Genomic DNA, 25,779 nt, shown 5'->3' with positions numbered 1-25,779 from the left:
GATAACAGTTGGGATCATTTGTGTCATTTTAATAGGCTGTTCAGGCTGTTGATTTGGCAACGAACAAAAACCCCTTCAAAAATTATAATAATTATTATTATTATTTTTATTTTTTTATCATGGTCAGTGGTAGGTGCCAGTTAGAAATGTTAATGTGGATTGGGGATTCAAGGTCCTCAACTTAGCTTTGTGTTCACAAGTTTAAAAAAATGTGAGTTCAATTACTTCCCTTTGGTGTAATGAATAAACTCTTGTTGCTGAAACACCAAATTTATAATGGTGTGGTACTACCCAGCCCTGTGCCCTAATGACAGGAAGAAATGTTACATTTGTATTGAAAAGGGAAATTGTGTTTTATCTCTTTCAGCTTTTTTTTTACATGACCACATGAATATATGTCTTTAGACATGTTATTTAAAGTGATAGAAAGTAGATCATTAAAAAAAAAATCTCATTCATATTAAGAATTGGGATTGGCACCTTGGAATTACCACAAATACATGTTAAATAACACCAACTGAATCTCATAACTCTTAACTCAGAAATTTAATCTGTCCAACTAATCTGTCCGTCCATCCATCCAACTATCCATCCGTTTGTTCATTCTTCCATCCATCTCCATCCATTCATCCAAGAATCTGTCCATACAATTTTCATGTCCATCCATTTTTCAGCCTGTCCATCTATCTATCAATCTCTCCATCCATCAAGTCATCCATCCATCCATTTGTCAATGGATCCATTCATTCATCCGTTCTTTGGCAGCCTTCTTCAGCTCCTAAAACAACCCATCAGGAGTATTCTTGTGATGTGTAATCTAACCGAAACCATAGTTTTTTGCACATTGATCTCAAGATGGCATTTACTCGAGACCTCCAAACAAGTACAGCTACCTTCTCTTGGCCGTAGCTCCTTCCACATTATTGAGCTTATCTGTGCACAAAGATAATTTTTTATCTCATTTGTTGGTTTCCAACCATCAACCTATTGTGGAGTTGAATTGGCCATAAAGATGAAAAACCTAGCCTTTTCATTTTATTTCTCCAGAACAGAGTCTATACTACTACAGATGCATGTAACAGTCGGTCAAACATATGTCCTCGATTTTTTATTAGAGTTCTTAAGTACCTAAAATTTCTCCCTTTAAGAAAAGAACTCTTTCCTAGTCAGGAGAGGCTGTTGGTCCAGGTGATTACTTTATGAACCAAGTGTTTTGGTGCTGTAGGAGAGATTGGAAGCCTTAGTGTTTTGTCTCATTGCTGTTTGTGGCCTTTTTTCAGCTTTATCAGACCATTGCCTACAACTCCCATGGAAGGGAATTTGTAGAAGAAAATCTGCACCTCAAAGTCTAACAACCCAGTTCTTCACTAGACATGGTCAAATAAAGACAGTCTATGCTTTAATCGCAGTCGCAGACTCAGCTTGACAAACTATGTTCTCACCTCATAAAGCAAGTACTTCTAGAGAAGAAATTCTATTCTATTGAACTAATTTGAACACAAATAGAATCCTAAAGTTGGCAATGAGTGTAGCTTGGATTCTGAATTTATTTTCTGCTGTGTTTTATCTTTGTTTCTATCTTTCTAAACAAAACTTGTGAACATTTAAATTAAGGGCAAAAATTAAAATCTAAAAGTAAAAATGAAAAAATACAACAAATACAATGCAAATGCACAAAAGTAGTGAATTTTAACAGAAGTTTAGTTGTCAGAAGCCATTAAAAATCTCACACAAAGAAATTGATACGTTTCAAATGTTCTGGTTTTGGATTGGCTCCACATCGGGAAGGCTTGAATGATCCAAAACAAAAAGAAAAACCAAGCCATTTATCTCTGTCTAGGCGTTCCCTGTCAGATCACGGAGCTGCAGCGGGAGATGAAAACCATTCTTGAGTGGAAGCCAGAATTTTCTCCATCTGTGTGATGGGGCAGAAATTGATCTCTGTGTCTAAAATGAATGGCAAATGCTTTTTGTGGTCAAGTGCTCCTCTCTCCTAATAGACATGAATGTGTACTGTCATGCAGAAAAAATATTTCTTCTTTATTTTTGAATAGGACTTGAAATTTGTTGAAAATTATTGACAAGTTCAAGACCCACCCAGAAAGAAATTGGGTTTTTGGTGTTTTTAACATTGTCATTTTTCTGATGATAGAGGAGATGCATAAAGCAAATTAAAGCATAAAATAGCTTATTTGTGTATTTCTTTATTCAAATTGGTGTAAATCAGGAGCAGACAAAAAAATTTACTTGGAAATTGGTGACGTTGAAAACCCGCTCAGCGAGACCTCTCAGTTATGGGTGACTCTGTGCCAACAGTCCTGCCCACAGCTCCGAGGTGAATTTCTAATGAACTTCTGCTGCTCTGCAGAAACTGTCCTAGAATACAACACAGTTTGTTTGTGTTTTTGGCTAAAAATGTGAATCATAATTCAAAGACTACTGGGAATGACTTATAATGGATCAAAAGATATTCGGAGTGGGACTTTTAAATAAAAACATGGAACTAAATACATTTCTTGCTCACTTCAGATAACTTTTGTACTCTGCAGCTTCTGATTGGTGTTTTTTTTAGTAATTCCAAACCAACTTTAATTTTAAAAAAGAAAAGATTTTTTTAACATGCTGACAAAGTCTGGCTGCATATCTAAGCAGCCCTGCAGAGGAGGCTCCTGGCTGTTATGCAGTGATCAGCTCATTAAATGTAAAGCTGTGTCATGGTTTCCCTTTATCTGCTTCATCAAAGCCTCTCTTCACATCAGAGTCAAGCTAATACATTATTCTCTCTCAGCATTGGGGGCTAATGCTATCTCTGGGCTTTGAGACATGTTCAGGAAGGAGTGCTGGCATCACTATTTGTCTCTGGACATTTGTGTGATCTGCATGCGTCTCCCCTTTCCGCCTTCCCTCGTGCCTTCTGCTCTTTGACTATCCAGCTGGCCAATTACAGTTTTGTTGAGCATGTCACTCTCTGCTCCCTTACGGACGGTTGATTGGTGGTGAAAGTATCAAACTAAGTGGCGATGTCAATACAATAGTTCAGTTGTCCTTCAGAAACACATGTTTGTACATATTATATATACATTTGTATATAATACCTTTTGAAATCAAATTTGAGGTGCTTACTCTGTACTACATATATAGTTGTGGGATAAAAATTAACGAAATATATCATATTTGAAGATTCTAGGTTAAGATATTCCTTTATGGTCAACTTCCTGTAGAAAAGCAGAATTGTCTTGTTAAAACAAGCCACATTTTACAATTCCTGCTATTTTAATCCCATAAAATCAATGGTCAATCAATCAATCAACTTTTCTTTAAAAACCCATTGTCTATAACTTGGTCCATGTTTTCTGTCCTGTAGTTCTTCATCATTCCACTAGGGGCAGTAAAAGGGCTTTTCTTGCCCATTTCAGAATGACTGCTTCCAAAAAATTTCAAAAACACTTTGACTGGGAAAGGTTTTGCTAATTTTTAAAACTATATGGTAAAATTAATTAACCTATTGTTATTCATTTTATTAAATGACTTATTTCCATATTGAAAGAATATGAAGAAAATGTGTTGATAATTAATTATATATAATAAAGTTACACCATTTTAAAAATGTGTGGACATTGTTGTCAACAAAAACTTACTAATACTCACCCAACAAATCATAAAAAATACAGTATATTGCATAAAAAATGGCATTGACATTATCAAAGTGATTATAAAAAACCTCTTAATTTCCAAAAAGTTATTTTTTTTCTCCAATACTTTCATGTAGTGGGCTTTACAGGATTGAATATCACTTTTTTATTTCAAATCTTCTCTTTTCATAAAATCGCTTCTGGGATTTGTGCTATAGGGGTTGTGCTATAAGACTGATTATATCGTCGTTGTAATGGCCGCTAGTGGTTCCAAAGTGATGGGTTTATGGCAGCTTTAGAAATGTTATTAGTACAGAAGTATCATAAAACAGCTCATCGTGAGAATGACCTGTGCTTTTTTTTTTCTTTCTTTTTTTTAAGAATTCTGCTTCTAGGTAGCAGAGTGCTGCACATAAAACAGACAACCTGAATATTTAGATCTTCACCGTGTGTAAGGAAAAGCTGCAGGGCCTTTTTTAAATGTATTCATGGTTTTTTGCATAGTTTAGAATCAACTTATTCAGGCAAATCGGTTGCTTGAGTATTGAAATCAAAATCTTGGTAGCATATAGGAGGGAAAAAACACCTACTGGTTGGTGTCCCCCTTGAATCAGTGCAGGTTATACTGCATCGCCGTATGCCTCTGTGGTGGACAAGTCTTCAATTTGAGTTCATAATGTGGCCAAAAAAACATAGGAACATGGTTACACACACCCATTGTGTTGGACAGAATGACCCTCCTCCTTGGGTTTTTTGTTAGGAATTTTGCACAAAAACAAGACCAGTTGTTCAGCCAAAATCCTAGACAGATACAAAGAGATGGACGGCATCAGTGCTCACAGAACCTCTGTACTGAGTTTAGTTGATGTCAAAATTTCAGTGCTGTAGTCATTCACGTCGTATTGGATGTCATTGCACTTATACAACCACAGGGAGCCATGATCTAGTGCTTTTCATGTGCCGGTCCCTAGCACGCGTAAAGGCAGAGGATTGTCTCTGGAGCAGTATCTGAATACAACCATAAGCCAAGAACAGAACCTTTATAGTGGACCACCACCGGTGCTGTTGACCTTTCAGGCTTCTGATGAAAATGGAACCACTGTTGGTGAAAGGACAGATGGAAAGCATGGTCATAAGCTGAGAACAAAAAGGAAAGGCATGGATGTAGGACTTACAGTTTGAATGTTGGGAATGTTGGGCTGCACGGTGGCGCAGTGGTTAGCGCTTTTCCCTCACAGCAAGAAGTCCCCCGGTTCAAGTCCCAGCTGGGGGACATGAAAAACACAATATCAATGGGAGACCCATGTGGTTGGATAATTCCAGATTTCACCAATGAGAATGCACGTTGGCTAGCTTACGTGTACAATTAAAGCTTTGTTAGCTCCACCCACCTGCCAATCAGAAAACCCACACCCCTAAAATGAGCTGACTTAAATCTAAGCACCTCCCTCAAAAGATACTTGAAACTTACTTGAAACCAGACTTTACATATTTTACTTTTTGAGTGTAAAATCTCAATTTACACACAGTCAATGGGAAATTGCTGCTTTCTGCATCCTGCTTCCAGTGGGTGCATCTAGTCCAGAACTAACTGTGAGGACTTTTTTTCTAAAAGAAAAAGAAAAAAGGTGTTTTAATCACCAATAAAATACAATGTATCTTCATTCAACAAAAATATAATTTTCTATGCTATAATTTTTATAATGGATGAAAAGGTGAAAAGATGCGCCTATAAATGTGTGATTTCTGAAACGATGAGGCAGATGTTTAAAGGTCACACTTGCTTTTGCCATGGATCTTGATTAAACATGAATCCAAAAATGATCTAATTTTTTTGATTGTCTTTTCTAAAAACCAGTGTGCAGGTCATCCGCCTGTCTACTAAATCTCTCCTGAGAACTGAAGATCCTTTTTTTAAGCTCCGCTGCAGGGCAAAGCTGTCTGCTGCAAGCAGTAAATGAAAACTAGACAAGAAGCCCAAGTAGGTCTTTCTGTTGTGTTTTAATTAATGCCTGGTAAGAAGATAGATGTTTTCTTCTTACTAAAGACACTTGTTTTTGTTTCTACTGTTTGGTATTTCCTCAGACACCTGTGTTAACAATCATGCAGAGGAAAAAAAGGGCTGTAGGCAAGATAGTAGACCGCTCAGTGAGGACATAGACCAAAAATGTTTGTGCAGAATGTTTTTTTTCATAGTGAACACTTTTACAACATGTAACAGTAAGTAAAGATGAAGTAGGTGAGATGCAGCTATGTTGTGCAGAAGTTTCATTTTTTCAGCTCCTCCAAATCCAATGCATTGATCTTGTTAGTGTGTTCAAGTAATACGTTTGTGCTCCATGCCTGACTATGAGAAATCAGGAAATCAGGCCATCAGAGTGTAAAATGGTAAACGGTATATAAGTATCTACTGCTTCACTTCCTTCTTAAAAGGCCTAAAGCACTTTACAGGTACAGTCCCATTCACCCATTGGCACTAACCTATAACCATCCGGAGCAATGTGGGGGTCAGATTCTTGCCCAAGGACACTTTGACAAACAGCAAAGGCAGAAATCAAACCTGCAATCTCAAATACAGTGGTCAATGACTGAACATCTGCACTAGGGCCTGCTGTTTCCAGAAACCCTGCCTTATCTGCTGTTGATTACCTGAATCAGGTGTATTTAGCCAATAGGGAGCTTTCCTGGTGGTAAAAAAAAAAACATGTAGGACACCGGCCCTTGAAGCCTGGAAATGAGCACCCCTGGACTACAGTGTAGCTTAACCCTTGTGCTATCTTAGATGACCCCACCCTTACATTGACCTGTTCTCCCTACCATGATAAAGGTGGAAAGATTTCATGTAATCCATGGACACCAGTGAAGATCACAAAACATTGAAGAAAAAAGGTTCTAGTGGGGTGGTCTAGTGGGTCTAGATGACCCAACTCCCTAGGATAGCACAAGGTTTACGGACATCGTACGACAGCATCACCAGTAGGTGCATGCCACCTGCAATAGCCTTACTAATACTTCATGATACACTTACCACATGCACGTCAGTCGTAGGTTTCATTTTATTGACTTCCATTGAGTCTCAAGGGAACTGCAAGACAGACCTGCGCCCACTTTAAGATCCAGTGGCTCCTCTCTACAACCCTCTACACGCCCAGACAACCCAAAAAGCTGCAACACCTGTACAGCTCAACCCCCCATACAGGTGCATGTGACAAAAGACTATACATGTGTATAAAAAAAGCCAAGTGTTAGAGAACCTCTCAATCACAAAGAACAGTAAGTACATGCTCATTTCTCCCACATATGTACATGTACAAGTATGTTTTGGAGAGATTTTTACATGTAGATTCCTGAAGGATTGTAGCTATTTTCAGCTGCTCCAACAATAAAATCAAGTCGGAAACTAAAAGAAAGTGTTGTCTTTATGCACCAAATCCTGCAAAAAAATTAGCAGGCTGTTTTGAATGCAGGAGGGTTTGAAAATGCTAATGAGCAAGTTTGCTGTTTTATACCTCCGGGCAATTCCAGAAAATGTGTTGCAAGCGCTGCCTGCCTCCTACTCACACTCTGTGAGGATGTTGCTGCTGAGATGTAGTACTGCAGCTGCAGAAACCCAGAAGCCTATCTTTTTATTTGTATTTTTTTTAAACTGAAGATTAAAAAATAGCTTTGTCAGTTGGTTGATGCAAATATGTGGTGTGCAGCAGGAAATCTCCAACTCGGGGAAGAAGACAGATGGCATCGGATTTTTTTTTATATAGCTCTATGAGTTGTGATCAAAGTAGCACATACTTGCCAAATTGGAAGTGTGTGGGTGTCATTGTGCCGTGGCAGCGGAGTACGGGTGAAGCATGGGTGGGTGGTGGGGGTCCAAATGTAAGCCTTCTTCACCACAAAGACAAAGCTTATCAACAGGGCAAATCCAGTAGGTTCCACCTTTAAAACAGCTGTAAGTAAATGACACAAAACAAAGAAAAGCTTTATTTTTTAATGTAAAAAAATTAATATGGAGCATAGCGGCGGAGAAATAATCACGTGGGCATTTTCTGCAACTTCAGTTATTGAGCTTACAACTAAACACCTCCATGTATTTGGTTAACATAGTCAAAGAAGCACAACAAATTACCTAGAATAGTTTGTTTTGACTGGAAGATTTATCTGATAGACGGTCAAAGAGTGTGCGTTTTATCTAGGTGTCGCTGGCGATATCTCTGGGGTAAAAGTGTAAACTATGAGCTTCAATAAACTAAGGAAACGCTGAAATATTAAAGGGTTATCGGTTCTAAAATTTCATACAATTAGCATGACCTACTGCATGCAAGATTTTTAGATAATTAGACTAGGCAGGTAAGCTTAAGTTTTTTGGATTGTTTTTTATTTTTAGACACTGTAGGAACCAAAGGCCCTCTGTTTTTATTCCTACATGTAATGTAAATTCAGAACAGATTAACCCTTATATTGTGTTTGGGTCCAAATTGACCCTTGTTAAGTTTGAAAATGGGTCAGTTTTGACCCAAAACAATGTAAGGGTTAAAGCACATTTTTTATTCTTCTTGGTTTTAATCCAACAAGAACAACAAAATAATATATTTTGTGAATAACCAACCCTTCTGCTGTCAATTAAGACATTATGACAGCAGTTTCTTCTTATTGTGTATAGTTTGCTTTACCTGAAGTAAGGGAATGCGGTTATCTCTCCGGAGTGAAGACATTTTTATTTTTTCAAGCTGACGTAAACGTACAGATTGTTGCAATTAACCAGGTTGGGGTGTTTAGGTATTGGTATTGCTGTTAAAACTCCAAACAGAAAAGACTTCTTATTGGTGGCAGAATCATTTCTGTTGCTTGCATATTGATGTGTACCTACAAATTGCTTTTAGGCTCCTCTGTGCTCCTCCTAACTTTGATTTGTCTCCTCTTTTGGTATCCAGTCTGGATTATTCTTACAGCGTCAAGACCCCCTCCTTGTTATATTGGCTCCTCTGTCATCCCTCCTTGGGTGACAAGCCTGTGCTGTTATCGGTGACTCCAATTGCAGAATTCACAGTGGATCGGAGGAACTGACATGTCTTCTAGCCGTGTGATGGATGCTTTTGTCGGGTGCGCCTGCTCCAGAAATTTCAGAGCAGTCATTTAGTTTAATGACCTGCTGGCGTTTTGTTGTGGACCAGTGAGGAGAAAAGGGCGAGGGCAGCCAGGGCCTCCATTACAGACGTCTTCTGGTCACGCATACCCACCTTATTCCGTCCCCTGTTGGTGGAAAATTGTCTCCTGGGCAGTAAGGGACAAAGTACTCTGATACAATCCATTTAGCGCCTCACAGAAACGGCAAAAGAAAGGGTTAAGAAACAACTACACCTTAATGCTTTCACTCTTAGATCCTGATTCCCATCCTTATAGTTTTTTCTTTCAGTCACCTCTTTATTGTTGGCAGGAAACACAGTCCATCCCCACCTAGAACAAGAGGAACAAATGAGCCAGTAAACGTTTATGGACAATGTAAAGGAGCTTTGGAGCCACTTTCTCAGAGGAGAAAGGTCATTAAAGCAGTTGGGGAAAACCAGAAAAGGTTAACACAACCAGCAGCTACAATTAACGTCATAAAATGATCTGAAGGAAACAACAAATGACCATATTATTGTGCAATGGAGGTCAAAACTGCTAAAACGGCCATCAAATGAGATAGACCGTAGTAAATGGAATACGCCCGCGATATGTTTTAAGATTGAAATAAAAAATATAGAAAGTTCCTGACAAGTTATAAAATGAAATGAACCAGTTTGGGGGTGGGGGCCTGGGCTTGCTCCGGGGGGGGCCGGCGCTTTCTGGCTCCCCTCTCTCTGTGTGGGGGTGGTGGTGCTGGGCCTGGGGTGTCTGCGCCTCCGGGGGTGGGGCCCCGGGGCTGGGTGGGCCTGGCCCCCTTGCTGGGGGGGGGGGGCGGGGGACGGCTGTTTGACCACCGGGGGACAGTCTATCATCTGTCCCCAACTTACCCCCTTCCTCATATAACCTCATAATAGGGTGAGGGGGTGGGGGGCTTAGCCTGCGATGAGCCTTGGGGGGGGGGTTTACTAGGCAGTGACCCCCCTCCTGTGGTTGCCGTATGGAGTGGGCCCCCCCTCTTTCGGTTTTATTTGCACCTTAGACATGTAGGGCCCTTGGTAGGGGGGGTGCTTGGACATCACTGCCAGCAAGCAGCGGATGTCCTCCTAGCACCCTACCCGCCAATTTTAACCGCACCTTAGACATTTAGGGCCCCTTGGTGGGGAGGGTGAGGGGACGTCACTGTGAGTAATCAGGAGACGTCCCCTTAGTGCCCTACCCGCCAATTTTAACCGCACCCCCCTTAGTACACACACCCCTCCCCCCTCAATATATACATCCCAACATAAACACACACACATGCACACACACACTCTCTCAAACACACATACACGCACACACATTTTGCAAGGAAGGTGGGACCTAGGACCATCTGTCCCCTGCCTCTTCCCTGGTGGGGGGTACGGGCCCCTTTGCAACGGCGGCTGTGTCCCCGGGGTGCTGGCTTCCTGGGCCCGGCGGTGCTCTCTCCGCGCGGTGGGGGGGTTCACATTACATCTGAGCCGGGGGTGTTCGTGTCCCTGGGGGGTGGGTTCTGGTCCTTGCTCCTGAGTGCTGGGCCCCGCCAAATTTCCAACTGTGGCCGAGCCTGGTCGGGCCATATTTACAACACCCCTTGTGGGCCCTCTTTTTTCCCCGGGGTTCCCCCTCCTGGGCGGGGGCGGCGGGCCCCTGCCTCGCTCCTCCCTGGACCAACCGTTGGCCGGGCGGATGGCTGCCTGGAGTGCGGAGTGGGTCTCCCTTGGGGGGTCCTGGCCCGTACCTGGGGTTGGGGCGGGGGGATGCCCGGAACTCCTGGGTGGTGGTGGGGTGCTCGTCTGGGGCTGTGGGCGTCCTTCTCCGGTGGGGCCCTGCGTTGGGTTCTCCCGGCGCGGCGGGGGGGCTGCTCTCCTGGTTGGGCTGGGGCGGCGCCCTCTTTCCCTCCGTGCCTCCCTGCTCTCTGGCTCTGGGGGCCTTGCGGCGGCCCTGCTGGCCCTGGCCTGGGTGGCGGGCTTGGTCGCCCGGGCGGCGGTTGTTCCCTGCCGGTTCCCGTGTGGTGTTGGGGGGAATCCGGCTGCCGCTGCTGGTGCGGTGGGGGTCTTGGGGTGGGGATGGCTGGGCACTCTCCCTCCTTCTTTTCACGTTCCACCATCCATTTTAGAAGAACATAAACACTCACCTGAGCACAGGTGTCAGCTCAACAGACTGAATGACTGAAATATTTCACACTAGTTGGTTTTAAGGCATAAGTATGCGTGTGAACACTATCTGTTTTGTGTACATGTCGACAGGTGGACATTTTTGCAACTAACAAGTGTGTTTATAACATTTGAGTGTGTGTGTGGACAGGCTCCGCCCTTTTTTTTTTTTGTTTTTTTTTTTACATTTGAACCTTACCATAATGATTAACAACCAGTAAACTTGTTGCTTTATGCTGCTTCATGGTCTTATCCCCTTTCCCCTCCTATTATCACCCCCTACCCCCCCTCTCTCTAACGTCCCTCTTTCTTCTTCCCTCCTTTCCTTTTCCGTCCGGTCCAACACCAAAGATTTTCAAACATGATTGAAATTAATAAAGTTTGGCCTCAATTACATAAGGGGTTTGTTCAGTCATACCTTTGGTTTGTCTGAAGATTAATAACCCCTATTGTTAAAGCAAAATATGTCCAACACAAGAGGCCCTCAGCTCTCATCTGCCTGCCCAGCTGTTGGACAGGACAAGTTAAAAAAAAAAAAAAAAAAAAAAAAAAAAAAAAAATAAAATAAAATGAAATGAACCAGAATGCAGAAAAAAACGTGTTAAGCTGAGTACAATTTGTGATTCAGGAGCTTGTAGAAACACGTTTAGTAGCAATAACTTGGAGTGATCATTTTCTGCGCAAGTCTCCCATAATACTGCCGAGGAAATATGGTCCAATATTCTTTACAGCCTTTCTTCCATGCAGTGATGGTCATGGAACAGCTTAATGAGACTGGCTTTCAGCATTTCCCCCTGTTTCAGGTCTGGAGTTTCATTGAGCATTATTTCCTTTTTTCCTCCATTGCTATTCTTTGGGGCATCATTCACGCAGTTTTGTTCAAGTTTGACATCTTAATAAAGTGGAAATTATTGAGCATTAAATTTACTAATAAAACTAGGTCTATGAATGGCATCTGACTTATGTTACAATTCTAGTAAGATAGTTAATAAAAAGATTTCATGTCTTTGAACAATAATTAATGAAAAAGAATAACTTTTAGACTTGTATGGCTCTATAATTATTTTATGATGTAAGTTGGACTCAAATAGTCTCATGGCAGCCCGTACAGTGGCTATAAACTGACATATGTTAGTTTTCTAAGATAAATGTTTATTTTTCACCTTAATAACATGTTATGACTTGTGTGCCCGCTGATGTTTTGCTAACTCGTCCCCATGACGATGTGAAAAGGCATTTAGGGAGATTTTCTGTCGTTTTACAATTAATATAGTGCACAGACAGTTTTTGTCACACTCTTTATCTGTTTAAATGACCAGTTAGCTTTGCTAGCATGTATAACAAACTTTTCTTTCGAGGTTGGTTAACTATTTACAACCAACAATAGTAGATTTAATTATTTAGGGTTAGCATGCACATTATTTTATTTTGTGGTTAACCCACCATGAACCACAGTCAAATTTATGAAAACAGTTCTTAGTTGTTAACAATGTAAACATATATGGGTTATTACTATATTTTTTTGCACTATATGGCACACTTAAAAGACTTCAATTTTATTTAAAAAAACAACAACAGTGTAATTTATAATCCAGAGCGTTTTATGGCTTCAGGCAGGCATGTCCAAAGTCCGGCCAAATGCATCCCTCATTCAAAGGTCTACTGCAGCAGTTTCTAAGAACTACGATTTCTTGAAACTTCGTTTAAAGCCACTGTGACCATGTGGCAACAATATGTGGCTGCTTGAACTTCAGTCTTACAGGCCAAAGAGAAAAACAGATTCATTTGTTTCTGTGATAAAAAACCACAATACTTTTGAACCAGATAACAATTAGTGTCATTTTCCAGTTCGCATGATTTATATCTGGAAGTTTACATTGAGCATTTAATCGTGAATATTACATAATGCTTTACATATACCCAGATTTAATGTTGACAAAAGATTTTTTCCAGACAGACATTTTATTTCTGGTCTTTAAATGTAACGTGAAATTTACAGTAAATTAGGTTAAAAAAAATTTATTAAGGTATGGTTCTGTTTTATGTGATGAAATGAAAAGTATACCATTGCATAAATAGTTTGTTTAATTTGTTTACTATAAGGGTTTGAAGAATGCAGGCTAATTGGCTGGCCTTCACACTTTTTTGCTTTACCACATCAGCCGTCTTTGCTAAAACGACTCTACTGTCTGCTGTGCTGTACAATGGTCATAGTCTTTGCTGTGTTGTGGGGCACATCCAAGTGACATTAGTTAAGTTTTATCGCTTCAATAAGGGGCATTTAATCGAATGTGGACCATGCAGCCACCTGTGTTCTTTACTTCTTCCCACCTGTTCTCTGTACTAAAGGAAAAACCAGGCAAAAAACAGTCATATTTATGTAGAAGTTTAATTTTCATAGACCTCATAGAATAGTCTATTTCGTTCGAAGGTCTTTTGTGAAGAGTTAGCCACATTTCCGTCTGTCTTTTTTACTTCCTGACTGGTTATAATTCCTGTTTCCTTCGTTTTTGTGATGTCCTGTTTGCTGGTTTATTGTTCCCTCTGTCACAGTCTCACTTGGTTTCATTTGACAATCATCCACAGCTGTCTTGACTAACCCATTCTTCCTCAGTATATATGTGTCTGCTTTTTAGTTCCACTTTTTCAATCTGTGCAGTGTTTTGTTGTGTTTTAACGTTATATACCATACATCATACTTTGTATGGAGCAATAGAAACCTATGTATTGTCAAACTTTCAACCCATGAAGTTTGTATTCTTTTTTAAACAGTAATCCATAGAGTCATTTTATTTTTTTTGCAAAATATTCCACAACATTCACCAAAACTTTTAAAGTTGTTTATTAGCTCAGTAGCTCATTTGAACCAAATCTGCAAACTTCTGCTCAAAAGTTGACCTCTTTGCATCATGGCCACCCCACATCTACATATGTTCTTTTACAAACATTAAACACACTGCAGTTGTTTCTTTTTTACCCAAATGATCAATTAAACTCTCTAACCTAATTGCCAACATAATCATTATTACAAGACTATACCGACAATCTATCTGGTTAACTTCCTTTTAAAGAGGAAATCTGGTGCCTCCTTGTGACAAATCATTGGAATGAAAGTCATTTGCGTTTAAAGTTTGCTTACCGTATAACTTTTATTAGTAGCCCCGGCATTTATTCAAAAAATATTTTTCAAATGGCCCGAGAGATCAAAAATTATTCATTTTGCAGACTAAATGGTGATGGGTAAACAGGATTCATTGAGTACCATATTTACCATTTGGCTCCTCTTCCGAACAGATATTTATTGGAAAATGGCATCAATAAGAGACAGACCAATGATAGAAAGTGTATGCTACAAATTTGGTTGTGAATTAAGAGTTCAAACTTCGGCTTTTATGCTGCAGATTTGTCAATAATATCCTAACTTGTTATAACTATGAACATGTTTAATTCAAGTGGAAAAATGATCAAATATATTGGGATGCCCTTAGTGTTGGATATATAGTGGCGGTGGGGCAACAATCCAAGCTGATATCCCAAAAATCTGTCATCCTCTCAGCCGCTTTCTTCAGTTCACTCAAGGGAAAGGTAAGGTGTTCCCAGATCAGCCATGGGCTACAGCCTCTTTAGTGAGCCTTGGAATTGCCCCAGGCCCTTCCCCCAAGAGACATACACGACTGAAACTTCTCCATTGTGAAACACTCAGACAGAATTTGGAAAACTATCTTCAGCATAAAAGAGCAATGACTCCTAGATCCTCGCAGATAATTAGGCTCCTTTTATGAGCGAGTGCCACCACCGTTTATGAGAAATTCATTCCAGCTGCTTGTGTTTTCATTATTCGGTCATTACCCAAAGCTCTCTGCCATAGGTGAGGAAGAAAGCCTCGGCTGATAAATTGACAGCTTTTCCTTTCAGCTCTGTCCAAGTAGTAGTTTTTTTCTTTCTATTCCAAAATTGATGTCAATTAGCTATTTGAAATTCTTGACTATTTTTTGCTTTGGTTTTTAGCTTCATCTACTTTTATTCTAAAGGTTAGAAGCAGGATACGCGCCTTAGTTTAACAATATTGTGAATGTTATCCTGCTTTTTCTCTTTGTTTGCACTGGTATAATTTAAGCTTTTTCAGGTTGGGGTAACAGGAAAAGCTTAGGAAAAATTTAGATGGATATGATGACTTTAATGTAAGGAAGTTGATTTGATTCTGTAATTATCCAATTCTGTTCTAGGTTTGAATCTGTAAACCAAATAAATCTTAAAACCGTGTCACACTACCACTATGTACATTTTGGGCATATTGCACGAGTAAAAATTAGTCATATGTACATATACGTGGGAAAACTTTGAAAAATTGTTGTCTTTGTGAAATTTTAACAGATGAACCATGGAAGAAGTATGAATGAACCTAGCAAAGAACACATAAATCAATGCAGGGCATGAACCGTGCGTTATTATTGCGCTGTTTATTTGAATTTCATTATTGATTTGTGCATCAAGTACATAACGTAGATGTGACGTGGGCCGTATACGCGATATTGAAGTAAAAAATCGGTGGTACATTCGTGAAAAGTCCGTTAGACATACAGTATGTGGAACGGTCTTGGAAAGCCAAGAATTTACCTATGCATCTCACAAAAATCATGCACAATTGCGTAAGATTCATATAATAATTGTGTATAAACTACATAAACTAGTTACACCTAAGTTTGAAAATGAGTTAAACTGTGAATTTCCCACTTGACCAAATATTTTTAACTGCTCAAAACCAAATTTAAGAAAAGACCCATCAACCAAAACCCTTAATAGACATCTGTGCACATTGCCGAATGACGAACGTAAGAAACACTTATGAATTACATATATCACGTACGTATCACGAAAGACTGAAATTTCATACGTGGAAAATGCGCAAAATGTACATAGTGGCTGTGTGCCATGACCTTTCCCTTTGCGAATTTTATGCTCGTGGACAGATGTCTAATGGAGTGCAATCAGTTTTTGGACTTCAGTCTAAAAGTGTTCATATTATTGAATAATAGACAAGGCTGTAGCTGTGAAACTCTGTGCAACTGTACTGCATTCAATAAAAACGTTTTCTTTTTTTTTTTTACATATGAAATACACATTTCAGAGGAAAAGCATGTTGGCACCTGAATGGAAAACTCCAGAATTTCTTCTTTCTACAAAAAACTATCACAAACATAAGACATACACCACAAACTTAAATAAAAAGTATTTAATTGACTCACCATAAATTGTCAAGTAAAAAGTTTTCTGTACTATTCATTAAAAAGAAGGAAATCTACGATGGTGTAACTAGTAAAAATTCCTCTCACCCCTCAGTCTACATTGTTGAATCATTTAAGCATAACATTCATGTGTCAGCTCATTTGTATTTCATTTTTTTATGATTTTTAAACTGACATTTTGGACCATTACTTTTAGCAGGCTAACTGGGGCTTGTAGAATCTAAGATGAACTTGGTGTTTTGGAATATCTGTCTCCCTACAAAAAAATCAGATATGGTCTAAAAATGGTCATATGATACATAACGCATTAATGAGCAGCTTAAGTTTTTTTTTTTAGGAGGTTATTCATATATTTTGTTCCTGACATCCAAATGCTTCAGACACAATAATTCCCAGAAGCACCTCGCTGACTATCTTAATTCCTTAAGAAGTAGAGAGACAATGAGGATTGGCAGAGGTTTTTCAGTTTTCTTGCTTCTGCGGAACACAAACATTCAAATGACTACTTACAAAAAATTCCCACACAAAAGCATTTTTAGTCCCATTTGTTTGGCTCGAACATTTTGCAATTACTAGCCCAGCGTGTGGGTGAGTGGATGCTCCAGAGTGGGTGGTTTTGCAACATACCCATGTGCGTTGCGTGTTTTATGTCTATATTTTTACCAGTATGAATCCCACGGATTTGACTCATGTGAATGGAGCTGATGCAGATGGATTTGAAGACTGAAAGCTTATAGGTGCAATTTAACTGCAGTTGCTTTAAAAGTAAAAAAAATGAAAAAAGCTAATTTATTGTATTTAGTTTAAGACAATACATTTATCAATCAATAGTACATTTTTTACTTTCATTTCTCTTCTTTGACGATATCCTTGGGTGCACAATTAACCCATTCCAATAAGCATGTTGCCTGATGATCTGATGTCTCTGCTCTCTATAATTATTTCACCCAAACAGAGCAATTATCTTGACCTTGCCCTTTATGCTCTCGGGCTAACACATCTCTCTTTTGTCTCGTTTAGGCCATGGAACCAAAGGGGTTTTTGAGCTGCTGGCAGGTTGGAGAAGAACAAGAGAAAACCTGCCATTCAAGGAGCGGGTGGCAGACGCATTTGCCGATGTGATGGTGTGCTACACCATGACCAGCTCGCTCTATATCATCACCTTTGGCATGGGAGCCAGCCCTTTTACCAACATTGAATCTGTGAAGATATTTTGTCAGAGCATGTGTGTGGCCATCCTAGTCAACTACTTCTACGTTTTTTCCTTCTACGGCTCCTGCCTGGTGTTTGCTGGTCAGCTTGAACAGAACCGATACCACAGTGTTTTCTGTTGTAAGATTCCCTCGGTAGAGTATCTGGACCGCCAGCCCACGTGGTTTAAAACCATGATGAGTGACGGCCACGACCTGTCCACTCACCATGACAGCATACCGTACCAGAATCACTTTATTCAACACTTCCTGCGCGAGCACTACACAGAATGGATTACCAACACCTACGTCAAACCGTTTGTTGTCATTTTGTATCTCATCTATGCCTCTTTCTCCTTCATGGGATGTTTACAAATCAGTGATGGATCGAACATTGTGAACCTGCTGGCTAGTAACTCACCAAGCGTTTCCTACGCTTTAACCCAACAGAAATACTTCAGTAACTATAGTCCTGTTATTGGATTCTACATTTACGAACCCATAGAGTACTGGAACTCCACTGTGCAGGAGCACCTAAAGACTTTGAGCCATGGATTCAACAAGATCTCTTGGATGGACAACTTTTTCCACTACCTTCGGGTGGTGAACGTGAGCGCATCAACCAAGGGCGACTTTATCTCCATCCTGAAGGGCTCTTTCTTGCGCAGCCCGGAGTACCAGCATTTCACGGAGGACATAATATTCTCTAGGAACCGCGAGACTAACGAATACGACATTATTGCCTCACGAATGTACTTGGTAGCACGGACGACTGAAAAGAAGCGAGAGGAGGTGGTGGAGCTTTTGGAGAAGCTCCGCCCATTGATGCTAATCAACAGCATCAAGTTCATTGCCTTCAACCCCACATTTGTTTTCATGGACCGCTACAGCTCATCCGTCATCTCCCCTATCTTGACCTCAGGCTTCAGTGTACTTACCATTCTAATACTCACATTCTTCCTGGTTATCAATCCCCTTGGAAATTTCTGGCTCATTCTCACTGTTACTTCTGTTGAGCTGGGTGTCTTGGGATTGATGACCCTCTGGAACGTCGGCATGGACAGCATCTCAATCCTGTGCCTTATCTATACTCTCAACTTCGCCATGGATCACTGTGCACCGCACCTGTATACTTTTGTGTTGGCCACCGAGCACACCAGGACACAGTGCATCAAGTTGGCACTGGAGGAGCATGGGGCGGCCATCCTGCAGAACACCTCCTGCTTTGTGATCGGGATCATGCCCCTGTTGTTTGTGCCTTCCAATCTGACCTACACACTGTTCAAGTGCTCCCTGCTCACGGCAGGCTGCACCGTGCTGCACTGCTTCGTCATCCTGCCCGTCTTCCTTACCTTCTTCCCGCCTTCCAAAAAAAGACATAAGAAAAAGAAGCGAGCCAAGCGGAAAGAGCGGGAAAGGGAACGAGAGCGCGAAAGGGAACGAGAGCGCGAAAGAGAGGAGATAGAGTGCATTGAGGTTAGGGAGAATCCTGATCATGTGACTAATGTCTAAATCAACTCATCCTGTGGTCATGGCCTAAAAGCCGATGGTCGACTAGAGGTACTTCCTCTTTTGGAGGCACCAGGGAGTCTGCAATGTTTCTTAGAAAGTAGTCACTCTTGCTCAATAGCTGACCAGGGTAAAGCTTACTAGCTGTTTGGTATATAAAATAAAAATAGTTGCCAAGTCTTATGCCTGCTAACTCCTTAGGGAATTTATAACACATTTTACATTTGTCTAATTCAACGTCATCAACTTTTGATTTATGACTTAGGGGTCAAAGCAGACTTTTAGGCCAATGTAAGCAAGGCTATGTCCACATTAGTGCATTTTTTTCATGCCTATTAACTACTCTACCCTAACGAATAGAGGTGAGAATGCAGATAATCTGGTTGCAGTCAAAAAATACTGCTGCATCACTAAAAAAGAGATGCCAGAAAATAGTTACTTGGCATTCTTTTGCACAACAATCCATTCCCAAACAGGTACAATTATTATGTGTACGTTTCAGTGTACCCGCACCCACGGCCAACACACCAACGGTGTTCTAGTATTACATTATAATGGTAACTTGATTGGTTAATCCAAATGTAATTTTCATCTAAGTCCAAATTTTTTCTTATCCAGATTTAAGTTGTAACAACACTGATTTTTTTTAAAACAATTGTTAGATCATTTTAAGAAGTGTAGCTGTATACTTTTCAGGGAAGCAAGCTCTTTTTAGTGGTGAGTCAGACATATTTATGATGTTTCAAAGTCAACATTTTGAAAAGCTAACACCAAAAAATTAAGGAGCATTCCTTCCAATGGAACATCTCAAATGCACCAGTATGGATGTAGTCATAGACGAGTTGACGAAAGCAATTCCATGCATAAAATCCTCCATGAGATGAGGCAGCTTCTCTCTCATGCTGATCTAAGGAAATGGTGGTGAAACCAAACTGCAAGGGGAAGAAAAACGGCAGGTCAAAAGCACACCACGTCATGTTGAGTAACACTAGATGTAGCCGAGCAGCCAACTATAGCAGATGGCGCACACTATGTCCAAAGTTTTGTATTGCACATTGCGTTGTATGGTAGAGTTGTTGAAGTCCTTATGCACTGATAGAGCTGAAGAAGATGAGCTGGCTGTGACATCCATCAATGATCAAAAAAGGCACATAGCCTTGTTCTTCGGATCTAAGAAAAAAAAACTCCTTAGCAGGTAGACAGAACCAAAATTGGAGTAGTTCTAGCGTGTAGAGAATTCACCCTTCAGGCAGCATTTTGTTGAGCACATGATTTCCTCAATAGTCCTTTCTTACAAAAAGTTACCGCCACTGAAACGTAAAGGCTTGAATATGATTCTGGTAAAAACAGTGATGCCAAACAAGATTTTTACCCACGGTTTCTAATGGTAACGTCTTTAGCCTAAATCACTATTCATCAGTGCTAGCTAAAGGGAAATCTGTTGAATGATCCATAAACGTTTAAAGATCCTTACAATAAAAGCTCTAAATTACAAATTGAGTCACACTGTAAAGTTCACTGTTGTTGAATTGTGCAAAAAAGTAAACATCAAACACAACTTACATACTTAAATGCCATCCCTGTGCTACAGCATGATCTTGTCTTAAAAACATTTATCCTTTTATTCATGGTATTTTCATTCTTCATTGTCTTTTAAAGTTGACCTTTTTAAAGTTGTTTGTCTGGTCAAAAGGATTTCACTAATATCATTAATTTTCTTTCTAATTATTGTCTTTGTTATACTTTGACTTTTCAAATACCTACTAGCCATGTAGCATGGCATTTCATCTTCTACCAAAACAGACTAAATCAAAGTGGAACACAACTGTCAACTGGACTTCCATCTAGGTTGTTATCAAAAACAGAACGTTTTGTTGCTCATCTCTTGAGTTTCCAAAATGTTAGTATAGCCCCAGAGTAAAAAAAAAAAAAGATTAGCTAAGAAAAATCATGACTAATTCTGTTAAAAATGTTGTGCAAAGTTGGCCCAGAAAACTAAGGACAGTTGTGTTTATTGGATTCCTTCTTTATTATTCCAATGCTGTTTTGCAATAAATCTTCTATCATTGAGGTGTCTGTTCATTTACATTTCACATGATGTCACATTTGGATACAGCAATTGTGGGATGACCAGTGGAGCAGAGTTTGAGAACAAATTCCCATATATTTGCCAACTCTTGTTTGCTGTGATCTCTTTTTGGAGTTTGAAAATATTTCTACCAGCTTAGCTACACTCTGCTGTAATATGGTATTCCATTTTATCTGCTACTGTTTTTGTTTGTTGGCTATTTGCAAGTGTTGCCAACACACTTGCATTGTCCCTTCAGCACAAACAGTTGACTTGGGTTGATTCCACAAATGTTCAAACAGGTTGGATTGTAGACATCTCCTAAATGTTTTATTCTTGGACAGGGGCTACTTAATCCCCCTTGTTTCACAGTTCTCCCTACACTGATCTTTGATGATTACCTGACTCTTGATCTCCTTATACTGGTTGGTGAAACGTATGAACAAGATGTCCATTGAAAGTTGGAAAAGACGTGGCTTGGTAGGACTTTAGAACTAGAGTAGGTTTTAGACCTGTAAAGAGCTGGTGGTGAAGGAAACTGGACCTCAGTCTGGGTCTGAAGAACAGACCATGACTGAGGAACAGAATTGTATTTGCAATGTGGTCAGTGTGCTGGAGTTGAGCAGAAACTGAAACTGAATTAAGAAACAGTCCAAAAAAAAGTTGACCAAAAGAACAAGAGATACGCTGACCTAGCACAGAAATTTACGAGAGTTACTGGCAGAATCAGGCAGTGGACTAGCTGAAGCAAGACAAATGACCCGTGATTGCAGGTGAGGGAAGAGAATCTGACAAGAATAGAGCTAAGCTCTATTAAAAAAAATTGTTCAGTCCAAGGCTGAAGAGGTGAGGTTACCACTTGCTTTGGAATCTCCAATCTCCACTTTATTAATGTTTTAGTTATCTCTGCAAGTTTGTTATTCAGATTCAGATGTTATTCAGGTGTCTGAAACCACCTGATCAAGGTAATAAGTAACCTTACTTTGAAAACAATTCAATGTTAGAGGTCAGAATTAGGCAGCCCTGGTCTATAAAAACCATGAAAAGTTAGTTTGGTTCATGTATGTTTTGGCAGATTTTCTGACAAACCAACTCTGCTGTTGGAATAAATGTTTCTTACTAATGTGAATCCAACAAAAAGGAAATCTGACTTTTTAGTAGCGTAAAAATGGTTGCTAAGAATTATTGTCACAATAATTAACAAAAAAAAAGTGATGGGATGGTCCTTGTTCAAAAACGCACGACGGACTTGAACATCGACCAGCTTTGTCAATAACACATTCCTTTTGCCAGTAGCATTGGACATGTAGGGCATTACCACCACCTGCAGGTTCTAAGCTGATCACAAGAATGTAGCATCTGAGTGCTCGTTACATATGCCTCTTTGCCATTGGTTGGGGCAAAGAAGTACAAAATGGCTACTTTGTCCCCCGAGGGTAAACAGTGTTATCTTTGTCTGCCTTCAACCGATAAGAATCTCTGTTGCAGTCGGACAACAAACACACTCAAGGTCAGCAGCCTTGACGAATACCAATCTCCCAATGACCTCTGGCTGGCAGGTCTTAGCCGGTGGCTGGTGATAGAGAGGCCCCATACGTGAACAGATATGGCTGATTACAGAGCAGTCAATATCTTCTTAGGAAGAACGGCTGCGTCCAACAGAGCTGTCACAAGGGAATGTCTCTGTCTTTTTCTTTGTGCTACGACCCAGAAAATGAAAAGCTCTCAGAGCAAATAACAGCTCCGCTGGATTGGTGATTGAAATGTTCACAGTGGGGAAAAAAAGGCATTTGTGTGAAATATGTGTCAATGTCTGAAAGTGCAAATTTTGTGTTCGCTAAATATCAAAATGCTACTTAGCCCTCTTGTGCAAGAGATCCTAGACAAAATTTTGACCATGATTACATCCTGTAATGTTGCTTTTGTCAATTAAAGGTTGCCCTACAAAGAGTTTAGAAGTTTCTACAGCTATTTCCTGCAGCTGCTCATAATGTAAAAGCCATGTATGTATAGTGAGAAGGCATGAATTGTTTGAATATTGACAAAAAATGCAAATCTTAAAACAATTTACTTCCCAAAAAATACGGACTGTGTTTGCATGGCACTGTGCTGTATGTATGCATGTATTTAATTTCTCTGTATGAAATCTACCTATTTTTTTACCACTTTTCTTAGCTTTGAAAGCTTTCAACACATACTCTGTAACATGTGCTGCGAGAAGGTTCAAGTGTCACATTTGTTTCCAAACAAAAAGCCAGAGGATTTCCCGTGTGTAAATTACCTGTAAATATTTATTTTCTATATTTTTTAAGAAAAATGTGTAATATAAAAAAGATTTTTAACGAGAGAATTTTCTTCAAAAGAAAAATTGATTGGGGGCGGGGAAGTTGATCAAAGTAGGCCAGTAATAAACTGTGGAATGTTACAAATATATATTCTGTCTGCACTGCAGTGTCAATGTTTGTGGATGATACACTCTCTATTCCCAAAAATGTGGCCACTATTTTTTAAATAGCTATATATGGTGAGTTTAAGTCTGCGAGCCCTCCACACTCAAAGGAATGAAATACACATGATGTTGCAGCTTTTTGGCTAACACGAGAACAATCCATCATGACTTGTAACCATCGTTGTTGTATAAAAACAAAGCTAAACGTGTCTAGGAAGTGGCTGGACATGAGGTATAATTATCTCAATTGAATTTGAGTTTGAATTTTTTACTTGGAAAAATAAAATAACTTAAAAAAGTACACACAGTAAATTTTAAGCACACATGGAGAATTTCTTTTTCATGCATCTCAATTTTTTTGGAATAAAATACTGCCGCTTGTGCGGCTTAGATATCCCTGTCTCCTGTCTTAAAAAGAAAAACACTATGCAAACACACAGTTCATCTATAATGTAGATATATATGAGAAAACATGTACACAGCAGTTATTTTAAAAGAACACAAAAAATTTCTAATTGAACTTGTATTGCATTTTATTTGGTGTAACAAACTTGTACAAAGAAAAAAACATTTTGTGTCTCCATATTTAAGTGACAAAGTGTCAGTAATGCAGGTTTACAATGCCATAGCACAGTAAATAATTTTTTTAAAGTTCCTATTTTGAAGATAATGGTTAATGCAAACCCATTTTGGCAGCAGCAATTCAAATTGTTCATAGACACAAATGTACACATTTTTATTTTATTCACCTTTATTTAACCAGGATAAAAAAAGAGATAAAAACATTGAGATTAAAAAAAAATCTCTTTTGCAAGAGCGTCCTGGCCAAGAGGCAGCAGCACAACAATAATACACAACTCTCATTAACACTCACAGTCAATCATTAAAGACGGTCTTAAATAGAAAGTCTAAATAAAACATTTACAACATATACAACTTTAATTACGAAAAAATAAAGAATTTATACCAAACTACTCACATCCATAAGGACTATTTAGTTGCTGCTTTTTGCTACCAGAAATGGGTCAGTTTGGTTTGATGAAAACCTTTTTATCTCAATATCTATAATGGATTTCTATCCCACTCATAACTCACTAATGCCTTTTACCATCTTCAGTCCATATAAACAAAGGACACACTTGTTTACTTTGAATTAAAACTGTAAACAATTATTACAAATTTATCTGCAAAGAAAATATTCAAAAAAAAGGGGTTTGTGTCCCCATATAGGTGCAAACTAGAAATACACAAAAATGAATTTGGTTTTCCTAACTCTCTGAAATTTGGATGGTACATATTTACAATTCCGGAACAGTTAAATGAGAGTACTTTTTTGTTTGTTTTTTGTTTTGTCACAGTTTCTATGTAGTATGCACATTTTCTCGGCAGGTCTTGAATTTGAGTGACAGTGAGCGCAAATCTATGTAAAGGTGGTCTTTGTAAACCAAGCCCTGGTTGCAAAACGTAGGATTTGCATCTTTTTTCATTCAGCACTCTCACCTAAAGTCCCTGCTTTTTTCAATGTACCAAACTTCTCCTGTATAAAAGGAAAAGCTTCATCAGACTAATAACCCCTTCCGGTCAATTTGCTTTATTTGGAATACCTTATACCTAATAAAATCACAAAAATTAGAGGAGATTTCTCAAACTTCACTCTTTTAGATGGATAGTCACTTGTAACCTTTGTGCTATTATAGGCACTTTACCATTGGGAGTTGGGTCATCTAGACCCACTAGACAGTGCTTTGAACCTTTTTTCTTCAATGATTTGTGATCTTCATTGGTGTCCATGGATTCCATGAAATCTTTCCACCTTTATCCACCTTTGTCATGGTAGGGAGAACACGTCAATGTAAGGGTGGGGTCATCTAAGATAGCACAAGGGTTAAACACAATGTTCAAAAACTAAATTTAGATGCTCTTCATATTTCGCTGAGTCATTTGCACACGGTCACAATTTCCATCTGTACAGACAGCGCCATATCTCAACAATATGGAGCCACCGAATTATGCAACCTTTCCGAATGATCTACAAATCTGTTTCAGCTGCAGCCTCAGAGGACAAATTGCTGTTTTATTGTAGGTCATCTGTCTTGTACGTCAAGCAATGAAGCAACAAAGCAGGCCCGTGTCGCCCTCATTCATCAAACGGGTTATTTAATAACTTGTAGCACAGCAATGTACTCTTTCAACACTTTGCAGATGCACAAATTAAAATTTGTGTACATGTTGATACAGCTGGTAGTATTTTGTGTTGTGTAAATATAAAAAAATGGGAGATTTAATGACAATTTCATGAGTTAAGCCAGTTGTCATAAATAAACTTACAGTTATATGTGATTACTGGCACAAATTGACTGGAACTAGCAAGTTACAGATTACAAACCAACCGAGGCCGACTTTGATTT

General features: G+C 39.4%; 1 protein-coding gene across 1 annotated transcript in view; it reads left to right on the top strand.

Moving 5' to 3' along the window:
• The window catches only part of LOC101157748 (patched domain-containing protein 1), a 37,416-nt gene extending 13,651 nt beyond the window's left edge, over nt 1–23,765 (top strand). The window contains 1 exon segment of the mRNA XM_004083640.4: nt 17,176–23,765. Within this exon segment, the coding sequence (XP_004083688.2) occupies nt 17,176–18,857 (1,682 nt within the window). The 3' untranslated portion in view covers nt 18,858–23,765.
• Nucleotides 23,766–25,779: the final 2,014 nt, after the last annotated feature.

Source organism: Oryzias latipes, chromosome 24, assembly GCF_002234675.1.
Source record: "Oryzias latipes chromosome 24, ASM223467v1".
NCBI lineage: Eukaryota > Metazoa > Chordata > Actinopteri > Beloniformes > Adrianichthyidae > Oryzias > Oryzias latipes.
The sequence above is the reverse complement of the archived record's forward strand: the minus strand, read 5'-3'. Positions and strand labels throughout refer to the sequence as shown.